Here is a 22,755-nt window from a genome sequence, read left to right as displayed (position 1 = left end):
TAAATTGTTGTCAGATTGTAATCCACCAGGAAACTCAATGGTTAAAACTTAACGGTCAATATATTAATATTTACATGAAAATGCAAGGGGAAAAGAGACAATAAGAAAAACTGGTTATTAAACTGCGACATCATGAACAAATTCATGAAAACCTACCTAAAAATATGCAATATAATAGCAATATAAACCTACCTCATAAATATGCAACAGGAAGCACCATGTACAGCAGGGGGTCCTCTTATCCAGAAAGGGCCGGTGTGGGTGCAGGCTTTTATTCCAACCAAGCAGTAACACACCTGCTCCTACTAATCAACCACTAGAGTATTTGCCAAGGACCTCAATTAGTAGAATCAGGTGTGTTACTGCTTGGTTGAAACAAAGATTGAGGACCCCTGATGTACAGTGTTGGTGGTTTCATGTTAAACAATGTTTCACTCAGTGAACCTATCACATCTGCATTTTTCAAATATTTGTTTAACTGTCCAACACATTCCTAATTAATTATTTTTTTAAATCACTTGTTTAGTTGGTGTGTAAAATAGCTCACTTTACACACAAACAAGGTTGGGAAAAAATCCCACCGATTCACATTCAAAGCAGAAAATTATGTCTGCTGGATATTGTTGCAGTGGCTAGCACGTTTTATTAACGCGGAGAGACAGGAAGGGGGAGGAGCAAGAGAAGGAAGTGGGGTGGAAGGTGGAAGGCAGGAGGTAGAGAGAGAAAGGAGATGACTGTTCTGTTTAATGAAGCTGCAGGACACACTCGGCAAACTTCCACAGATCGTTTATTTCCGTTTAAAAGGATTCACATCGTAGTCGTTTCCTCGATTATTCTGCCAAGCCATTTTTACAGTTCTGCTCAGCCTTTCTTGTTGGCAGAAGGGCAACAGGAGACGCGCGAGCGCCATCTTGGCTCTGAAACTAGCCTGGCGTTTCAGACACAGCTGCCCACTCAGTGACCCTTCTGCTATCAGATATAAGAAAAATAGAAAAAAGAAAAGACAGGTTTTTTTTTTTTTTTACTCAGATAAAGAGGACAGAAGGTGAGGGGGGCGGGGCTAGCTAGTTTGCTAGTTAGCTCCACAGGACACAGTCAGCAGACACCAAAGAAAGCAAGGCTTTTTAAACCGTCACATGTAATTTCTTTTGCTGTTATACTGCCCCTTCCCCTCTTACACAGTAAAAAAAAAAAAGGCTTGGTTAAGATGCTTAACCTTCCCTGTCAGGTTACCCTTCACTTCAAAACAAGGAAAACGAAAAGTCTCTGACATAACTGTGGCATGAAGAAGTCAGCCGCTCCACGAAACAGTACACCGCTGGAGTGTGAGTACAGTAGACTCCATTGTGTACAGAACACACGCTCAGCCTCTTTTCTCACAGTACGCCCCTTAAAATGCTAATTAAATTAAATGTTGAATTAAAAAAAAACTGAACACAAGTGAATGTACATGAATAAAAACACAAGCAATGTAATCTGACCGAAAACAAATAAAAAAAGATAAAACACAAAGTTTAAAAGATAAGTATTGACAGACAAAAACAGTTCAAATTACAGTGCACTTGTGAAAAACACATATACGTGTACACATACGCACGTCATACACTTGCATGCATGCACATACATACATACATACTGTACATACATACATACGCACAGAAGATGGAAGAAAAACACTGTCTCCTATGGAAAAAGAAGGAAATTATATACACTTATATCTATACATTTATATACACATTATGGGTGTATATATAAAAAACTGTATACAATATAGATAGAAAACATGATTGGTCTTGGAAAAGAGTTATGGAAAAGAGCAGGTGTGCTCTGTGTTATGTTTCTAGACCTGTGAAATTTACCTGTTAATCTTCAGTCAGCCAATCACAAAAGGAATTGGCCAGAAAGAGAGGAGACGCGCTGAAAAGACCAATCAGAAGAGAGAGACAAAAATGATGTGGCCAATAAGAAAGGAGAGGCTGGAGACAGCTCTACAGTGCTTAGAGGCAAGATTTCCACCAAGTGTAACCAGGGCGAGGGACAGAGAGACTGAGGCGGGAGAGAGAGAGAGAGAGAGAAGAGAGGGAAGTCAGAAGATGAGCCAGTTCCAGACCATCTCCTACAAGCCTTTCACTTAAATACGGGAGCTATACACAGATTTATGTACATTAAAAACAAAACAGATTTAAACAAATGAGAGAGAGAAACGTCTTTCCTTCTCAGTCTCCTGACCGCGGAGCACAAATGCCTGATTTCAAATGAAAACAAATCCATAAAGAGAATATATAATCTATATATAAACACAGCGTATGAAAGCAGAGATGTCTGGAAAAAATATGTATTCGTTCAAGTCAATATAAATTGATTAAAAGGGGGGCGCTGGGGGTTGTAGGCACCGTCTTTCGGTAACTCCTCTTCCTCTTGTCAGTGGTCTTAAGACAGAACCGAACCCTTGCCTGTACAGGACGGGAGAAATTATGAGCCATGACGTCGGTAACCGCGGCGACCAGGGCAGGGCGGCCATTTTCTCGCCTGACAAAAAAATACCCTAATCCAGTGTTTACCAGTGTGGCACAACTGAGGTCTCATTTCAAACCGCATTAAAACTAATTTTGGGGGTGGGGGAGGGGGTTCAGGTGTCCCAGTGTTCTGAGGATGATGATGTGATTGATGACAGAAGGACCCACAGGAAAGAGAGGAAGAGAAATTTTGAATGCGTTTCACCACAGAACATAATGGAGGGCAATGCTGGGGGTGTTTTGATGATGTCACTAGAAAGTAGTTCCTCTTGTCTTGATGGCGTCATTAGAAAGAAGATCCTATTTCTTTGAGGATATCACTAGAAAGTAGAGCAGCTTGTTTTGATGAAATCACTAGAAAGTAGATCCTGTTGTTTTTATGATGTCACCAGCAAGCAGGTCATTGCAGTTTGGCAATGTCACTAGAAAGCACGTTGTTTTGTTTGGGTGATGTCACGAGACGGCAGGTCCTCTCGTTTCTATGCTTCTACGCTATAATGTCATTTCATTTCGGGAAATATTTTTGGAGCCTGAGAACGGTCCTGAGGTCCATGAAGCCAAAATAAATGGACAGCTTCAAAAAGGTGCCCTTTTCGTTTGGGGTCCCAACTCTAAAACATGACCTTTAGGGTGTCGCTAGAAAGGAGGTTCCGGCACGGGGATGGCGTCTCAGGGCCGCGATCACCAGGCCTCTGTGTAGCGGATGTCCACCTCCTTTAGATTGGGCAGCTTTGCCTGTACGGGGAGAGAAGAGGAGAGAGAGTGAGCAAAGAGAGGGGTGTGATCAGATGGAGGGTGCACTGAAGGAGTGAGTGATGGGGGGTGTTCTGATTGACGGGGTGTGAGTGACAGAGTGAGGGTGTGAGTGATGGGGTGATAATGTGAGTGACAGGGAAAGCGTTTTTTGGGAGATGCACCTTGAGGTCCTCGTAGGTGTCAGCAGAGAGTTTGGTGCTGTTCATGTTCAGGCTACACAGGCTCTTCATAGCTGCAAGAGACACACATTGTCACTACACTGTCTGCACAGACACACATACACACACAACCCAATATACACACCCAGTTGTTGTAGTATGTAGTGTCCAGTATTTCAGGCATAGTTTATGTGTGCTGTGTGAGGAGTGTTCAGTAGCAGTGTTCCGTATCAGTGTTGTGTAAGGAGTGTTGAGTAGCAGTGTTACATAAGGAGTGTTCAGTAGCAGTGTTGTGTAAGGAGTGTTGAGTAGCAGTGTTCAGTAGCAGTGTTGCATAAGGAGTGTTGAGTAGCAGTGTTCAGTGGAAGTGTTGCGTAAGGAGTGTTGAGCAGCAGTGTTCAGTGGCGGTGTTGCGTAAGGAGTGTTGAGCAGCAGTGTTCAGTAGCAGTGTTGAGTAGCAGTGTTCAGTGGCAGTGTTGTGTGAGGAGTGTTGAGTAGCAGTGTTCAGTAGCGGTGTTGCGTAAGGAGTGTTGAGTAGCAGTGTTCAGTGGCAGTGTTGTGTAAGGAGTGTTGAGCAGCAGTGTTCAGCAGCAGTGTTGCATAAGGAGTGTTGAGTAGCAGTGTTCAGTGCCGGTGTTAAGGGGCTCTCACAGCTGAGGGCCATCAGGCCTGCGTCTGTGACGGGTGTCTCACACAGGTTCAACACCTGTAGACACGCCAGGTGTTCAGACAACAGCCGAAGCCCTGGGTCGCCAAACTGAAAGAGAAAAAGGGGATGGAAAAGACAGTGAGAGGGGGAGAAAGAGAGCGAGGAGAAGAGCCAGAAAGAGGATTAGAGAGAAAAGGGGCCAGAGAGAAAGGGAGAAATATTGTCAGGAACACATTTCTTTGCAGCATTCAGTTTTAGCTGTACATTGCGCTGTTAATATGGGTGGCATAGATTCATCCAAAACAGTGGCTTGGTCTCTAAGGGTCAATTGCAGCGTGCTTAGCTGGAGTTTAAACCTCAGGTTTGAACCTCTAGACCACGGAACTGCATTACAATTGGAACAGCTAATCCTCATTTCACAGATTCGGATAGCTGTTCCAGTTGTAATGTAGTTCTGTGGTCTAGGGGTTTAAACCTGCGGTAGCAGTGCACCTGTGGTTTGAACCCCAGCTAAACACCCCAAGCCTCTGTGTGCTAATATGGACGGACCTACCTGGGTGGACCACAGGTTGAGCTGCTTGAGGGATGGCAGTTTGATGAGCTGCTCGGCACAGGCACTGGTGACGTTGGTGAAGGCCAGGCTCAGGTTCTCCAGGTTCCCGAAGGAACCCGAGCTGAGCAGCCGAGCCAGATCAGCATCCTGGAGGGAGGGAGAAACACAAAACAATCAACACACAACAGACAACACACAACAAACAGTCAACAAACTAACAACAAACAAACAACAAACACAGATCCTCCATGAAGATGACAGTGTATGCCTGGTACTGGAGGAGTACTGTCAGATTTGGGCCCTGGCTACAAGAACAAATAAGATTAAAAAAAATATGTGTGTCTAAAAATAGATTCAGATCAGGGGATTGCAAACTGATTTATTTGAGGTACAAATAATGACCTGTGAACATACTCTACTTATGTGGGTCTAAAAATTAGATTTTCAAGACTGGCAGTGAACAATCGTTGCATCAAAATGAGTAAATCCACTGAAACACCAAGATCTCAGCTATCATTTGTGTCAGGATATACATATATGCACATATTGCCGTGAATTCCGTATTTGAACAACACACATTGGACAAGTGTTCAAGATACACTGAAGGCAGTTTACTGTGAATACACCCTAACGTTATAATTGAAAATTAATATATTACCAATATAATTTAATCAATACCCAATGCCCATGCCGAATTAAAGTAAAATGGTTTACATTAGTATTGAAAAATGTAATTTCTAAAAATCTCAACTGGTACCACGTCAAGACCCAGGAGGGGTGAGAAGCACAGAAAGCAGTGGGCAGCCTCAGACACCCACCGTAGACTTTGAGGGCAGTGTGAGGCGAGTAGGACCACCTTTCCTTTGCTGAGAGAGGGAGGGAGGGAGGGAGAGAGAGAGAGGGGGGAGTGAGTGAGAGAGAGAGAGAGAGAGAGTCAAACAAATGAAAACGCAAAGACACCCAAGAGCTACTCAGACCCACACATTTTCCCATTCAAACAGCAGGTGGCAGTAGTTTGCTGGAAAATATAGGAGACTGTATCGAATGAAAAGATAAAAAAGACAATAAAGAAATTAGGGTTGCAATGTACTATCGCTTAACTTTGTTGTCATAGTCACATCACATGTGTCAACAAACAATAAATCAATGGCTATCATTTGTCATATTTGCTTTGAACATCATTTATATGTGTACAGAAAGTACCAGTGTGTGTGTATCTTATGTGTGGTTGTGTTAATGGTTGTGTAGAGCTGTTGTGCGGTTGTGTGGTTGTGAAGAGGTGTTCTGCGATTATGTTAATGGTTGTATAGAGGTACTGTACAGCTGTCTAGAGGTATTGTACAGTTGTGCAGTTGTGTAGTCATGTGGTTGTGTAGTTGTGCTGTGGTCTAGTTGTGTGGTTTTATGGCTGTGTAGCTGTGCGGTGGTGTAGTTGTGTAGTTGTGAAGTTGGGTAGTTGTGTGGTTGTGTAGCAGTGCGGTTGTGTAGTCATGCGGTTGTGTTGTTGTGAAGTTGTGTAGCTGTGCAGTTGTGCAATTGTGTAGCTGTGCAGTTGTGTGGTTGTGTAGCTGTGCGGTTGTGTTGTTGTGAGGTTGTGTGGTTGTGCAGTTGTGTGGTGGTGCAGTTGTGCGGTTGTGTAGTTGTGTGGTGTAGTTGTGTAGTCGCGTGGTGGTGCAGTTCTCTCACCAGTTCGCGTAGCTCCCTTTGCCGCTCGCAGAGCTGCTCATACAGGGTCCGGCCCACCTGCGTGCTCTCCAGGGTGGAGATGATCTGCAGCTGAGTGTCCTTATTCTCTATGATGTTATACTCCAGCATCAGGCACAGGATCTGCAGCACAGAGCACGCATGTAAAATACACACGCGTGTACACATACAAATATGCACACAGAAACACACATACATATACACACGGACACACATACACACACACGGAAATACACCCAGAAACACACGCGTACATACATACACGTGGAAACATACACACTCTCACACAACAGACACACACACAAACGTACATACACACAGACACACACACACACTTGCATAGATATTCACACAGGTCAGGTGGTGGGGGGTTGTTCTCCAGCAGAGGGGCGATGGCCTGACACACACAGACAGACATACGGACAGACACAGTCAGTGCTACAGCACAGCACCACAGCAGAAATGACTGGGCCCTTCTGAGTATGATGGGACCCTCTGAATAATATTCAGGCAGGTGAGACACCTCACACACACACACACACACACACCTCCACCATGGTCTGGTTAGCCCGCAGTGCCAGCAGCATGCAGGGGCCCAGCTTGTTCTCTGACAGAGACAGCAGGAACTTCTTGGTCTTGTAGCAGGAGCCCATCAGAATGTGCACCTGCAGAGAGGGCGAGAAACCAGGTCAGACTGGCACTCAGACAAGAGCACGAATACAGCAGGGGGCTGGCCTATAGGCAGGGGGCGGGGATATACGCAGGGGGTGGGCAAATAGGCAGGGGAGTCTATAGGAGTGGGCAATAGGCAGGGGTGGGATATACCAGGGTGGGCAATTTGGGAGGGGAGGGCTATAGGAGGGAGGGGACATATAGAAGGGACTGGCATTAATAGGGGTTATCCAAGCGCTTACATTGATGCCTTCATTGCAGGAGTTAGGGTATAGGCAGGGTAGGTGTCTTGCTAGGACACTGGCATCAGGCAGGGGTTGGGCATAACGGCCTCGTGCCATGAATCGGTCTTAGGCTCTGAGCTATGCGCTTATATAGGTAGAGGGCGGGCATTTGTATGGTGGGGGACAGATGTGAGTAAATAGGTGGAGGGCTGAAACAAGGAGGTGAAGAGGCCAGCACTGATCAACAGTGATCAACAGCTGCAATAGCTGCAGGAACTTGTGAGGATTTATGAGAAAACATGGATGTTTGGACACTTGGGTCAGACGCTATGCATGCTGGGTAGATGGCTGGGTACGACTGCATAACGGGTTGGGTGGGGGGGGCGGGGGGATGTGGGGGGGGTGCCGCGATGGCGTACATTGTGGGGTAGGAAACAGGGAGGGGGCGCCTCTGGGAAACGTACCATACTGGCGAAGAGCTCTCCGTCATCGTCGCAGGCCACGCCCCCTGGGCTGTACAGCTGGAACCAGCCGTCCTTTCCAGAACGCACGCTGAGGAGACACGAGTGTACCTGCGGCACACACACACACCTGCGTCACGCACACACACACGCCTGCGTCACGCACGCACACACACACACCTGCGTCACGCACACACACACGCCCGCACCCTCGCACCGCGTACGCATGCTTGCATCACACAGTCACTCACCTCCTGTCTGGGATCTTCCGCAAACTTCTGAATAACGTACTTCAGCTCTCTGCAAACAGAGACGCGAGCAGACAGACGGTGAGGAAACAGCGCGCGGGTCATTCGCGGGCCCCTCCCTCCCAGTTTAATTCCGACCATCTAAACACACAAAGGCAGCTAAACACACACGACAGGAAGCTTACTTACTTTGTGAATTTGGCATGTGCAAGAGCCCTGGAGAAAGAGATGAAGAGAATGATAAGTACACAACACACAAACACTCACACACACACACACACACACGCAGTGTATTATTCTGTGACCTCAAGCATTGTTGTTTTGCTGGGAACGGAGGAGGGGCGTGACCCCCTCGGGGCACATTTTGCATGTTGTTGCTCTTTCCAGCGAGACCCGAAGAGTCAGATTAGCCTCGCTTACACAGGTGAGTTCCAGCTGAGCTACAGAAACAACAGCGGTAATGAGCCAATTACGCATGCCTCCGAGCAATACCTGTCCCAGAACACACCTGCCGCTTACAAACAGCCCCCCCCCCCCCGCCCTTCCCTCTCACAAGCAGCCCTCCCCGCTTAAACTCAGTTCACCATCTGAGGTCACCCGGGTTGCATCCGATTGGTTCTTGGTCACATCGTGATTCATAACGGAATTGCAACTGCGAGCCCACTGGCCGCACCCTATCCTGCTTCCTCACTGCTGAGCTGGTGGGTAAAGCAGGGGAAAAAAAAGAGTGGGAGAGAGAGACAGAGAGCGAGGGGAATTTCGGGGATAAGAGGTGACTCACTCTTTTGGGAAGGGAATAGGCTGCAACAGGCTGGCCAGAGCTGGTCTCCAGTCATCGTAGTCTGATCTGGATGGAGGGAAGGAAGGAGAGAGGGAGAGAGGGAAAGGGAAGAAAGAGAGAGAGAGATTACATAATGACCTCAGGAAACAGGATGACATTCCTAGAGGCCGCTGCATTGTGCTTTTGTAAAAAAAAAAATGTTCCCAATGTAACAGGAGCCCACATAATAACCTAAATGTCACATTCTTCATGACTAAAAAGAGTCAAGTGACGTGTTAATGCCTTGAACTGCATCCATTAATGGTGTTTTCAGGTCATTTGACCTATACCCACACCCTACTCTTATCTGTACTGGGTAAGACACTGTACATAAAGAAGAAAGCATCTCTGTTAGCTGAGCAACATTATCCTCTACGTTAAATGTGTTTACTGACACAGAGAACAGCTAGGAGAAAGAGAGAGAGGGAGAGAGGGGCAGAGGGAGAAAGAGAGATAGTTGGACAAAGAGGGATACAGTTGACATTGTTCTGTGGTCGTGCATCAGATTTTCTGGAGGAGTATTGTCAGAACTGGGCCCTGGCAGTAAAATGTGACGAAAATAAAGCATTATTGTATTTAAATAAGCACCAGATGTCAAAACACATAATGAACACTGAGTTATGAACAAAAGACACTGACTGCAAACACATCCTGTACTGACTACCTTTAAACATCGACTCAATAGGAAGCTGACCCTTGACAGTGAAAAAGGTGACTTTATAAAGAACAAAACCCAAAATTAACTGCCTGTAACAATGGTGAAAAATGTTGAAATCAATTATGAATCATCTGCTCACACATCTCTTAATTTTTTGTCTGAATGGGATAAACACCCAAATAAAACTGCAATAATTTAAAAAAACCTACAGAATTAGGGCAGCATCCGCTCTTAAAATTGACAGCCAAGGTAGAACAGAAGTTTGGATGAATTTGAGGAGAACTAATTAACTACTATCTTCACAAAGCACAACAAGGCTGAGAGATGAGCCCCCCCCGAGCCAGCTGGTACTGCAGCTAACAACGCTAGCGCACGACAACAACTAGCAGCCTCAGGACAGCACGGCAACATCACAACAAAGCTGAGTCAACTGAATCATAATACAGCACAATCTTCAACAATTACACATCTTAAAACAAAATGATATCACTCATTGAGGACACAACAAAAAAAAACGGAATGCCAAAAATGTTAAATTTGAAATGACTGACGAAGGACAGTCAAGGTAGACGGCCACAATGGGTGAAGTTGCCAACTATGTGCGGAGTTGGGGTGTTTTGTTTTCTTAATAACGTGAATTTTGGAAAAGTACGCTCAGTGATCGCGGCCGTGCCATTGAGACGGGTCAACACCGGCAGATCTCACCCATCAGACGGGACAGGTTGTGCTCACTCTGTTTTCACCATGAAACATGGAGTCCTGTTCGTTCCCAAAATAAACAAAACCTGCCCTGATTCGGAGGAAGACGGGCTGCCTTTCCTATTAGACAAGAAGGCCCAGTTCACCCACGATCTCTTGCTTTTTTTATGTAAATATATACAATTTTTTTTCTTTTTTTCCCCTCCTTGTTCCATTTATTAACCGTAATTTCAGAATGTGCTTTGAGGAAATGAGTGTTCATTTGTCATGCCAATAAGATGAATTTGAAAGAGGGGGACAGAGAAAGAAAGGGAAATGGAGAGATGGAGGGCCAGAGAGAGAGGGACAGACGGGGAGAGACCAGCAGGGGGCACTCACAGCATCTTGAGGATTAGGGCGAAGCAGCGCAGCACGCGGTTGGCCTGCGCCGGCAGCTGGATGGTCAGGGCACTGAGGGCGGGGCTACCCAGCAGGCAGTCTATGAGGTTGGGCTCACTGTCGCCCCCCGCTGGCCCCTTCAGACGGGCGTTGGCGACGTTGTTAGTCCGCTCCAGTTCCACCAGGACCTCGCTGGAGTTTATGATGGTGGGCGGCGGGGAGAGAGGCAGCGGGGTCTGGACGGGGGGTGTAGGCGAGGGCGTGGTTGGAGGCGTGGGCGTGGCTGGGCGGAGCAAGCGCAGGGGTAGGGCAGGCCTCCTGTCATTCAGCTGCTGACAGCCGTTCCTGATCTCCTTCAGACTGGGAGAGTTGTCTCGACTGTGCAGGGGGAAATGACATCAGAGTTAAGAGAAGATAATTGCCCTCAGAGGAAGAGAATCTGTACCTGGAGTGGCCATCTTAGCTGGATCAATTGACTTTTCAAATCAAATGCAATTCTAATTGTATAACTAATTCCCTGTTAGTATGGCTATCCATTCAGGGTACAGTGGTGCACATATACGACAGAATTCTGGAATAGTCTACAAGCATATCATGGACCCACAGACAAACAGGTGAACAAGGGACCATGAAACATCCTCCTGTAGAACTGGGGTAAAGCTGTATAAAGACGGCTTTGAAGGGGGAGGAGAGATTCAGCTCCTCCCACTGGCTAAGGACACTCTACGCACTATTACGCTACACAACAACCGAGCAAATCCGCCCAAATCTGCCCAAATCCGGCCATAGAGACCGGCCAGCTGACAGACCCGGCATAGTCCAACCATAGAAACAGGTCAGAGAGATGCACAAGCCAAAAAAAGCGGAAAAGTTTCATCGTATTTCAACGCATTACTTCTCGAAACCTTTCATGTCTTTGTTCCTTCTGTACATCCGTATGTTATGACTGCCTGTTTATGTGTCATTATATTTGGCTATATTTACTGGTTTGTGTTTCCATGTCATTAAAGCGAGTCTCAATCTGCACCTGACGAGAGATTTTGGCTGGGGAGCGTTCTCAAAGGAAGCCTCCTCATGGAAAGTATGAGAACGGTTCCTCATGGGCAGGCCGTGGCTCCCATGCTGCAGGGATATGATGTAACGGTTGCGAGGGAGACAGCCTTGTGACCTACGCCGTCCTTACCTGTCACTTGTGCAGGTGCCGGAGGGACTCACCTGTTGATGAATTCCTCGTAGCAGGAGTAGATGGCAGCCAGGCAGACAGCCACCAGGTTGGGGAGGACGCGGGGGTGGGGGCACTGCCCGGTCAGGCCGTGCATGCTGAAATACACACTCCGGTTACTGCACGTGTGTGTGTGTGTATGTGTGTGTGTGTATAGAGGTAAACCTGTGTGAATCACTCACCTTTGTATGAATTTTTTGACCACTTCCATGCCAGCATTGAGCTCATTGAGGGCCAGGATGTACTCTTGAGTGAAGAGACGAAGGCGGGGGCACTTCCCAAAATCCTGGGGGGGGGGGGGGTGGGGGTGGGGGGTCACAGACCGCAGAGTCACTAACACTGAACTTCAGTGGGACTGGGGAGTGGGGACTAACATTTAAGATGGAGCACTCTTCAGGTTCAGCACTGAGCACAGCAGGAACGCTGAGACTGAACACTGGGCACAAGGGCGCTGTCATTACACACTGAGCACTAACCATGTTGTGTTTGAGGATTCTCTGGACCACAGGTGTGAACACTTCGATCACGACCATCGAGCGTGGACGCTCCCGACAGTGCTGCAGACGAACGGACAGACAGACAGACGTCGCAGTCAGGGTTAATGCCACACCACATACCACAATGCTGCTGCCGCCACCATGTCAATGGTACTGCCACTATAACACTACAACTACTTCACACTGCTGTGACTTCTATTACCACAGTACAACTCCCTTCATCTTACCTTGATATTGGTATGACACGCGTCTGTCAACACCACTACCCCTACCGTTATACTACAACTACCTCCCTCACACCCTGACTGCTACTGCTGCCTCCTCTACCGGTGCTGCTCCCGTGTGTGGCTAGCCCGTCTCCATGGTTACCTTGCAGAAGAATTCACACAGGTCAGGTGGTGGGGGGTTGTTCTCCAGCAGAGGGGCGATGGCCTGACACAGACAGACAGACATACGGACAGACCCGGTCAGTGCTACAGCACAGCACCACAGCAGAAATGACTGGGCCCTTCTGAGTATGATGGGACCCTCTGAATATTCAGGCAGGTGAGACACCTCACACACACACACACACACACACACACACACGCACTCACCACGATGATGCTTTCATGTTCCTGGGCACTCAGGTTGGTGTTCTGTAGAGAAACAATTAAAATGCCTTTGAGCTTCTAAGTGGTTTCAGTTAGCAGGTGTGATGACCCCACCCGTGTGACCCCGCCCCTTACCTCAGCCAGCAGGGTGGAGATGATGTGCAGGGGCGCCTGATGGATGGAGTCGTCCTGCAGAGGGGAGGTCAGCGCCAGCTCCACCAGCCCCCGGATCTCCTTCAGCACCACCTCCCACCGGCTCGGATTCGTCAGAACCTTCCGGTACTTATACAGCTTTTTCTGCAGATGAACCACAGCCACTTACTCCTCTAGTATGCTGGTTCACACACACACACACACACACACAAACACACACAAACTAAACAGTGAGACTGTGAACACTCAGTCATACCTTCCACTGCAGAGAGTGAAACCACTGGTCCCGCACATAACTGTTCGCTGCCTGAGAGAGAGAAGAGAGAGACTGTCAGCTTTATTGACAATAACCACAAATCGCCAATAAACAAAAACACAAAACTGGAAAAAGATAAGAAATATAACATATTTTTTTACATAAAAAAAGACAAATAATAAAAAAAATTAATAAAACAAACATTAGAAATAATTACCAGTACAACATTAGTTTTCCATATAAACTCAAAACATTAATTCAAAGTCCTCAACTTCATCCGGTTTACAAATACACCCATCCATCCTGCAAATTGCAAAGAAATTGTCAACCTCCCCAATTAGCTCATACTATGAATACTCCAACAAAAGTTAGAGCGAGAGAGACAGAGGGAGAGGAGGAGGGAGAAGGGAGGGAAGGAGGCAAAGAGGGAGAGATTGATTGGGCGGGGCTCGCACCTGCAGCAGGATGGTGCCGCCGGGGAAGCTGAGCTGGAGGCAGTATTTGGGGGCGTTGTCCCAGCACAGCAGCTGCAGGTCCTCTATACAGCTGTAGGACAGGGGCGACTCCATGTACCCTAAAGGCTGGAAGAGGACAGGACCCCGGGGGGGGGTTTGTGAGATCCAGGGCCAGGCTGTTCTGACTGTCACACCACTTTCTCGCCCGTCAGGCCTCGTTTATGTGGGTTAATGTCACGGTGGCAGCACTGAAGGGCTGGGGTTAAGTCTCTCAGTCTGAACTCCCTAATCAGAGAGGTCTCTTTCAGTCACGGTCATCCTTCACCTGCACTGCAGGCTGGGTTACCACAGGTCACACACGCAGCCTGCAGCAAACGGGCCATGGTCCAATCCCACCCCAATCCACTACACCCACCCCCACCCGCTACAGACCAACCCCGCCCCCCACCTGCTACACCCACCCCAATCTACTACACCCACCCCCACCCGCTACAGACGAAACCCCACTCCCAACCTTCTACACCCACCCCAATCTACTGTATGCCAACTCCAACCCAATCCACTACAAACTAACCCTAACCCCAACCTGCTACAGGCCAAACGCACTACGGACCAACCCCTCCGCGATCCAGTACACCCACCGCAATCCAATAAAGACCAACCCCACCCCAGCCCACTACAGACCAACCTCACCCCCACCCGCTACACCCACCTCAATCCACTACAGACCAACCCCACCCCAATCCACTACAGACCAACTGCACCCCAATCCACTACAGACCAACCTCACTCCATCCCGCTACAGACTAAGAAAAATGTGCCTTTTTTCTTCTTAATATTGGGATCATTTAGACTAGATTACGTTGATTGTTCTTTTTCATGACATATTTTTGTTAATCACCACAGCAAATAAAGACAAATTAAGAAACAAACACACACACACACACACACACACAGTACCTGTCTTTTGCAGTGCCAAAATAAGATGTCAGCATTATTAACCGAGTACAAGATAGTGTTAAAGAGGATTCAAACCACTAACATGTTGTCATAGAAACAACATCCAGCACAGTTTCTGTGGTAACCTTGGTCAGTGTCACTTATTTTGTTTTTTCTTCCTTGAGGTGGGGTGGAGTAAAGTTCTCCTCTCCATAATCTTGAGTTGCCATAGAAACAAATCAATGTAGACCAAAAAAAAGTTTTTTGGGGAGGGCCCTGGGGGATTTACAGGACTGAGAGAACATTGCACTTTAACAGCCAATCCTGCAACTCTCCTAATTAACACTGACAATTCTAACACTGTTCTCTAACACCACAACATCTAACACCCCACTCTAACACCTACACTGACAGCGCAGCAATAGCTCTTGAATGGGAAAAGTATTCAGTGTGATATTATGCCAATATCACAGATTCCATACTTCACTGGGTGGGTGAGGGAGGGAGTGTGGTTTGGATCCAGCATCTGAACCCAGTAATGAATAACCGCCTTTAGCAGTTTACATCATCAGAGAGCGCCTTCACCATAGAGCAGTTTACCTCATCAGAGAGCGCCTTCACCACAGAGCAGTTTACCTCATCAGAGAGCGCCTTCACCACAGAGCAGTTTACCTCATCAGAGAGCGCCTTCACCACAGAGCAGTTTACCTCATCTGAGAGTGCCTTCACCACAGAGCAGTTTACCTCATCAGAGAGCGCCTTCACCACAGAGCAGTTTACCTCATAAGCGCCTTCACACGAGCTTACCCAGAGAGCTCCTTCACCATAGAGCAGTTTACCTCATCTGAGAGTGCCTTCACCACAGAGCAGTTTACCTCATCAGAGAGAGCCTTCACCACAGAGCAGGTTATGTCATCAGAGTGTGCCTCATCACAGAATATTTTATATCTTAATTATATAATTATACCTTATCCCAAAAGAGGGGGAACATGAAAACATTTATATTGGATGACTCCCAAGTTGCTATCTAATGCAGCCAATACAGCAAAAGGTTGAGCGTTAAATCAGATGAGAGTACATTTGGATCCTTCTTGGACTAAAACTCTGTTCCAGTTAAATTAACAATGAGTATTTTATTGTGAGATTACAGTGCACTGCAAGCTTACTCGGTGCACACATAATCTAGATCACACCATTCACACAAAATTACCACCAGCTCATCTACAGGTTTTTCTAACGTCATATGTCTGCCTCTCCCCAAATGACCCGCAGGCTCTGCATCGTACAGATTTACAATATACAGAAACGGGGAAATGCAGAATTTGACTGCATCGTACACTGAAATGCAGACTGAGTACGTGATAAACTGAAATGCATTCACTCGGTGCTGAGAGCGACTGTCTGTTATCTGCAGGCCCGTTGGCTACTCTAGCCAGGATGGTACGTTTATTTCAGACAGCAACTGCTCTATAGTGCCCTGGGGGGAGTGAGTTAGTTATTTATTAATATATGAGGATTGAGGGTGTATTTTTAGGGCCCACACAATGGAGGTGGCTGGCCTATTCTTTTTGAATGCGAGTCTGATAATCAGGGTGAAAGGTAACGCCGTTCAACAGCACATAGCCAATGCTTCTGGCAGTCGGCTACAGCCACGGTGTTAGCCTAGCCGCTTTGTCCAGCCTCTTTGTCCAGGTGTAAAGTCATGAAAGAATTTCAAAAGTTACAGTGCAACATAAAATTATTTTTTTAAATTAATTTAACTGAGACATTTATCAATGTCGAGCAATTACTTAATCTGCCCCAGCCAGAGCCCTACAGTGCTCCCATTTTAGGAGCATTTGCTCCTGAAAATCAATGTGTGCTAACTGGAAAAATAATTTAGGAGCACACCTACGAATTAGGGTGCTCCTCATTTTTTCAGTTTGGGAGCACATGTGCTCCTTGGGTAAAATGTTAGCGTAGAGCCCTGCCCCCAGCCCTTCTCTTGTTTCTTCAAACTGTAAATCAAACTCCAGTGTAAAACATAGCCAATTTATCCAGTTCTCTTGCATCTCATAACAAATGTGTAATCACAACCGATATTCAGCCTTTTCAAAGTGGTTAAAGTTTTATTTTATTTTTATTTAAAAAATTAAAAAAAAAAAAAAAACATGTTGGTATTGTTGATGAGGTTTGCTTTCAAATGACCAAAAGTTCTGAAGAAAACAAATTATACCATTTAGGAGAAATTGCCCAGTACTGGCTAGGTGAAAATGTGTTATAAGTTAGCCCCACATAAGCATAAAAAATTATAGAAAAAATAAAGCTTTTTTGATGTTACAATTTATTTCTATCGCAACAAACTGTTCAGCATGCGCGAAATGGAGGTTTTTGCTCATTTTTTTTGGATGTCTGATTTTGTTTGCAGCCGCAATCTTAAAAGCCCGATTTGTTTGCCTGTTTACCCATGTTACAGCAGTGCTCTCCAGGACTTGAACCTCTATGACGTTGGAGACAAGTAGTCCGACTGGATTTGATTTTCATGACTTCTGACATGGACTTGATCATTTTTCAGATGGACTTGCCCTTGACTTTGGTAAAGCGAATTCACTTTGACCTGCAGTATCTACCAGACTCAGACATGTGACTAACATTACTCGTTTAAATTAATATTTGATGAATAGCCTAATAAAAAAATCAAAAGTATCTCAAAGGAACATTTTTATCCGTATCTTGCCTGACCGAACCTTTTACGCATCTGCGTCAGTGACGTAGAACGTTTTTATCAATGTCACCGTCAATACAAAATGTCTGTGCCGCGAGTAAAACAATTTACGTTTGCAAGACATTCTGTCCGGGAAGGAGACATAACGCCTGCACTATGTACCATCCGCACGCCTACAATTCAGGAGTGGAACGTCAAAATTTTGTGATGCACCTGGTCCGTATGCACCGTAAAAGGTAAAACAATTTGGATTGAACAAATGTGACATAATCTGAAAAGTTAGCCAAACCAGAACCTTGCTATTGCAATTAGTCTTCATTAATTCGTTCGTGTTGCTAACGTTTGACCATCAAACCAACTAGCAATCGTTTCAACTGAAGTAGACAAGGCTACAAAAATGGTCCGTAAATTACGTGGGTTTAAAGTGCTAAATTGGCTATGTTGCGACTTTAAAACCAGTAGACTATTTCTCCAGAATTGAATTAATAATAACAATAAGACCCCGACGGCACTGAAAACGAATACCATTTACTGAGTAGTAGGCCTGTTCCGTTATTTACAATCGTCTGATTTTGGAACATTGATCCTCGTCTAACTTGACTCCCTTAGTTGTCTTTTGTTTAACTCCGTTTAACAAATTTTCTCTAACGCGTTTAAAAGATCATTGCTGACTTCCGTAAGACTGCTATACAGTGATTTCACAGCATGCTTTACACTGGTGATCTAGTTTGTCCTTGTCTGAGATTTTAAAGAATTCAACAATGAATTGGTATTGTTTAAGTGCCTGTTGCTTTTTCTGCGTTGTTTTGTTACAATGAATGTTTCTTACGGATTTTTGCGACTAAACCCGCTTGTAGATTTGTGTTTAATTGCACGTACATGTTCTACTCTTACTGGCAGGGCTATCCAGTCATTACAAAAGAAAGACGTCATTCGGACTCTGTGCCCTTTTATTTTCTTGTATAATCTCAGATTTGAATTTTTAATTATTGTTAGTGGGAACTGTGAAATGTGACTCCCCAGTTCTAACTGGACTATGACACTTCTGTTCAGACTGCATACAGAAGGGACCTTATTCTGAAGCATTTGCAGTCCTGGTAGATGACAAAGTGAGAACCTGCTCTGTTCCCCCTGCATCTAGGAATGCTCATTTTAGTTTTTTTTTTTAGTTCTCTCTAGGCTTCTCTCTAGCAACACTTTCAGATCTAAGATACAGTCACATCTGGCCCTTGAAGACAGAAGTTGCTGCTGTTTTTTGTTTGCTGGAGATTTCCCACACCTGGTGACCCAGGTGTAAGTCTAAGCCCCTGATTAGAGCAGAAGGAAATCATAAGCAGGCTGTTACTGTGCCCCGAGGGCCACATTTAACAATCCCTTTTTAAGACGGATAATTAGATGGTCTACAAACAAGCTAAAACCATAGATACCCAACAAGATGGATAGGTTGGGATAGATATAAATGCAATTTCCCCATTGTGCCATGAACTTTTCAAGTTTTGTCACCTGCAAGTTTGTGCTAATAAGACTGTAATGAAGTGAAAGAAATGTGATCTGTGTTGGTAAGCTAGGCTAGGCTAACATTTGCCATCAACTCATGGCTGAATACATTTGTTGCCAATATTGCTTGATTGATAATACTTTTTTTTTTTTGAAAGATATGGTTTTGTTTGCAAATGCATTAATCGTTATAGTCATAAACGTAAGCAAATTGGTGGGCAGTCGCTAGCTGTACATGGATATACACAGTAGTGGGTTCTCGATATACACCATAGTATATGTAGTGGGATCTCTTGCTAGCTAGCTAATCGTAAATCCAAAAGAACTGTAGGTGACCGTTCGCTGAGCTAGCACAGAAATATTTAGCTACAGTTACATTCATATTCTTATCTGCAGGCCCTTAAAAAATAATTTTCTAAAATATATATTTAGCTTGCTTATCAAAATTTTAGATTGTGGTGCAGGTACAGTACACCCCTCCAGCCTGCCTCCACAGTGCTGGTACAGTGCACCCCACCAGCTCAGATAGCTACCATCATCAATGTCAATATTTGCTAAATTGGGCTCTCTGTACTCTCATGCACTCTCACACACATTAGTTCTGCTCTTAAATGTGACATTTGTGCTAGAATGTGTAAGTGCAGGAATGCGTTTGAGTACATGTGTACTTGTGATTATTTGTGTGTAGTGTGTGAGTCTGGGTGGGCATTTGTGAATGTGTGAGTGAGTGCATGTTTGTCTGTGTGACTGTCTCCATTGAATGTGAAAGTGTGTGTATGTTTGTGACTCTATGCCTGTGTTTGTGTTTGTGAGTATGCGTGTGTGTGTGTGTGTGTGTGTGCGAGTCTGAGCATGTGTATATGTGCTCGTTTGTGTAGTACCAGGAGCATTGATTGAGTATTGAAGCCTAAGATTGTGTGAAGACACCCTGTGAAACGATGACCCTTTATCCACTGGCTGAACTGACCTGAGCCAAACTGACCTGAGCCAAAGTGCAGCTGCAGATGAGACTGTACTGTGTAGTGACATGGGTAGTGGCCAGCAAGACCCTCACTTCCTGGGTAACTTTAACAGTGAACCGTGCATCCCCCCTTGGGGCTCCCGGTCAGTCAGCACAGGCACCAGCAGCAGGACCGCGGGGCGCGTCTCTGTGGCACCAGGGAGCGTTTCGGCCGGACACGGCAGCGAAGGCCCCCGCGAGCGAACGCGGTCACGCTGAGGGGAACGTTTGGGCCACCCCTCCTCACCTCTCACGTTCTGATACACTGACCGAAGGTAGCATGCCGCGGAATAGCCGCAAAAGCCACGCGCAGCCTGTACGCCTGTTCACTGCACAGTCAGTCAGTTTTCCCCTGCCTGGGCCAACTTGTGATCACACACAGAACATGAAAGAGCACGCCTTAACACAGAAGAATAATAACGCGTTAACATAAGGTGCAAAACTCCTGAGTACCAGCAATGGACAGCTGGTGGAACTTATTGTTGGGATTACGGTGGGAAATGGAGACTCTGAGGGAAATGGGGAGACTGGGAGAAATGGAGACCCCTCTAAATGCCGGAGACGCGTGTAAATTATGCCGAAATCGACTGTGAAAACAAGAAAGCCCATTCCCTTCTGCTAAAATAGACGCACACAGGCAGCGGCCTGTTGGTTTGACGCGTCCCCTCGTCAACAGGTGCATTTGGGCGGAGGTTTGTCAGTTCAGTTTGAAACTTGGAAGCCCCCAAACTGAATTCCTGGCTACGCCGCAGGTGTAATGTTCCAGGTCTACGTTGGGAAAGGGCAATATACCATTAACCATTGTTCCACTGGTATCCATGAAAGTGTCCATGCTTGATCGAAATTTAATCAGGGTGATCGAAATAAGTGTGGGTGAAATTTATAAAGGGGGATGTTGTTCCTGTATGTCTCGGAACACACAAACACTGCAGATGTTGTGAAATGGGTGCCTACTATACAGATGGTATGGATAATGAGAGGCAGAAAATATAACTGCTGGTGACAGATGGTACACCTTCCCCTTCAGTCGGAGTATATTTTAAATAGTTTGGAGCGAATATTAAAATTGCATTCAAGATGTATGACTCAAGAACAGTATTTTTGTCTTCCTAGGTCTATTTTTTTTAAAAGGACTGTCCGAAACCAGTGCCGATACTGGCTCTCTTTAGAAAAGTTCAGTTTGCAGTCTAACTGAAATCAGTCGGTCACGTGCAGTTGAAAATAAATTAAGATATGCACGTTCTAAAAAAAAACAGTTGCATATCAATCGGGTCCGAGTCTCTTGACATTAAAAAATCAATATGTTAACTGATGTGACATTTCGGACATGTTATGTACAGCTTTGGTAATAATGTACAGAATTTCACAAATCATTTCTGTGTAATATGGTATGTTTCTGGCGCTCCTGGCTATAGGCTAGAATTGTTGGGTGTTAGGCTATGTCTGATGAATTGTGGATTCTTGACAGTTTAAATGACTGTCATTTAAGACCATGGTTTAAATCGAAACCAGGCCTGGTCAATACCACATCAAACAGATTTAGAAAATGTCTTCCTTCGCACTACACAAAACAATTCTGGCCCGACGGATAACACAAAAACCTTTAAATGCATCGCGGTCTATAGCCTACTCTTTCCCCGTTGACAACGATCGTGATGAAAATGCCTGTTGGAGATAGGCCGAAGCTAGATCTCGATATTTTGTGTGGACTAGTCTACATTCATCGCATCGTCAGTTTTAACACAAAACACGTTTCGACGAGTTCTAGCTATTGAAACGTAATAAAGCAAACAGCGTCTCCGTCAGCTGTGTGTAGGTGTAATTACAGAAGGAAATGACAGCGCGAACCAGATGACTGAATTGGAAACAAAAGAATGAAACCCTTTTTTTCTCTGATAGCCTACTGAGCGATCGAAATGACACGATGACGAACTGCTCCTCGTAGGAAATATGACAAATGTCAACCAGATAACGAGCTAAGGGAACGCACAATACCTTCTGTGACACGATTCCGTATTTCAACATGGCTCGGGAGCTAACTAACGTTAGCCGCAGAGTGGGGGAGCTTACCGTGGCCGAGGCGAGGCTGCAGTCCGTCAGCGTGAGGTGGTGCGGCTCCCATCGCCGTAAGAATTTCGAAGTGAGGAGCTTGCTGAGGAAGGTGCGAGGGTGTTTCACCACACACACCTGGGCATCTCCTTCCTGGAGCAGCTTGTATCGCATCCCGGTGCTGGAGGGGATCAGGGTTCTCCGATACGGCCCGGCGCCCATCTTATTATTATTGTTACCCTCCGGCGGCGTCGGCGTAGACATCTCCCCCAGTAAAGGTTTGCTGTCCTCTACATGGTGGTAGTGATTGTTGTGCAGTTCGCTGCCCCCTCCGCTACTGTTAAAATCCATACTTATCTGTATACCCGCAGCGAGACGAACGCTGCCGCTGGCTATGTATATCAAAAACAGATGTATAAAAAGAAAGAAAGAAAAAAAACACGGCTAATGCGAAGCTATAATAGCCACGTCGCGACCTACAATATTGTATTTATTGTGTGATTGAAAATGTGACCGAGGGTTATATTATTGAGCAAGCCATTAGAGTCATACAGAGCAGGATTCCGGGACGGGGGAGAGGGGGGATTTAGGGTAACTGCTCTCCTATATCTCCCGACAATTTCCCCTGAAATGTCTCTTCCTCTCCGCGCTCCGCTCCCCCGACACGAGCTACTCAGTATGATTGAGCCATTGTTTCGCCTTTACCTCCAGTCCGCGATATGATATAATCCAGAATTAAGGAGCATTAAAAAAGGGTAGAGGTCCGAGAGAAGTGCGTTTCGTCTTTTCTGTTCTTCAGTAGCCCATTGGCACGGTTCCCTTTTCTCTTTTCCTCTATCTTCGTGAAGAAACCAGGCACTGAGGCTGCGCCTCTCCGATTGGTCCCAACTTATT

General features: G+C 45.9%; 1 protein-coding gene across 1 annotated transcript; it reads right to left on the bottom strand.

Annotated features, from left to right (window-relative positions):
• Positions 1 to 770: 770 nt before the first annotated feature.
• LOC135242748 (C-Maf-inducing protein-like) lies at positions 771 to 22,748 on the bottom strand. The gene is made up of 21 exons (XM_064314002.1): positions 21,883 to 22,748; positions 13,673 to 13,798; positions 13,218 to 13,268; positions 12,944 to 13,105; positions 12,812 to 12,853; positions 12,585 to 12,647; positions 12,195 to 12,275; positions 11,901 to 12,004; positions 11,712 to 11,816; positions 10,497 to 10,874; positions 8,723 to 8,788; positions 8,131 to 8,157; positions 7,945 to 7,993; positions 7,697 to 7,804; positions 6,885 to 7,001; positions 6,319 to 6,459; positions 5,451 to 5,498; positions 4,633 to 4,779; positions 4,082 to 4,187; positions 3,434 to 3,504; positions 771 to 3,251 (listed from the first exon to the last, which is right to left on the bottom strand). Exons 1-21 carry the CDS (start codon positions 22,210 to 22,212, stop codon positions 3,198 to 3,200), a joined length of 2,376 nt encoding a protein of 791 aa, XP_064170072.1. The 5' UTR covers positions 22,213 to 22,748; the 3' UTR covers positions 771 to 3,197.
• Between the last annotated feature and the right edge of the window lie 7 nt (positions 22,749 to 22,755).

Source organism: Anguilla rostrata, chromosome 16 (genome assembly GCF_018555375.3).
Source record: "Anguilla rostrata isolate EN2019 chromosome 16, ASM1855537v3, whole genome shotgun sequence".
NCBI lineage: Eukaryota > Metazoa > Chordata > Actinopteri > Anguilliformes > Anguillidae > Anguilla > Anguilla rostrata.
This window is presented reverse-complemented; position numbering and strand designations above follow the sequence as displayed.

Coding starts and splice junctions, on each gene's coding strand:
- LOC135242748 (XM_064314002.1), bottom strand. CDS start 22,212: ATGGATTTTAACAGTAGCGGAGGGGGCAGCGAACTGCACAACAATCAC. Junction 8,789..10,496: donor GCCCTAATCCTCAAGATGCT/GTGAGTGCCCCC, acceptor CCCTCCATCCAG/ATCAGACTACGATGACTGGA. Junction 8,158..8,722: donor CCTATTCCCTTCCCAAAAGA/GTGAGTCACCTC, acceptor CTCTTTCTCCAG/GGCTCTTGCACATGCCAAAT.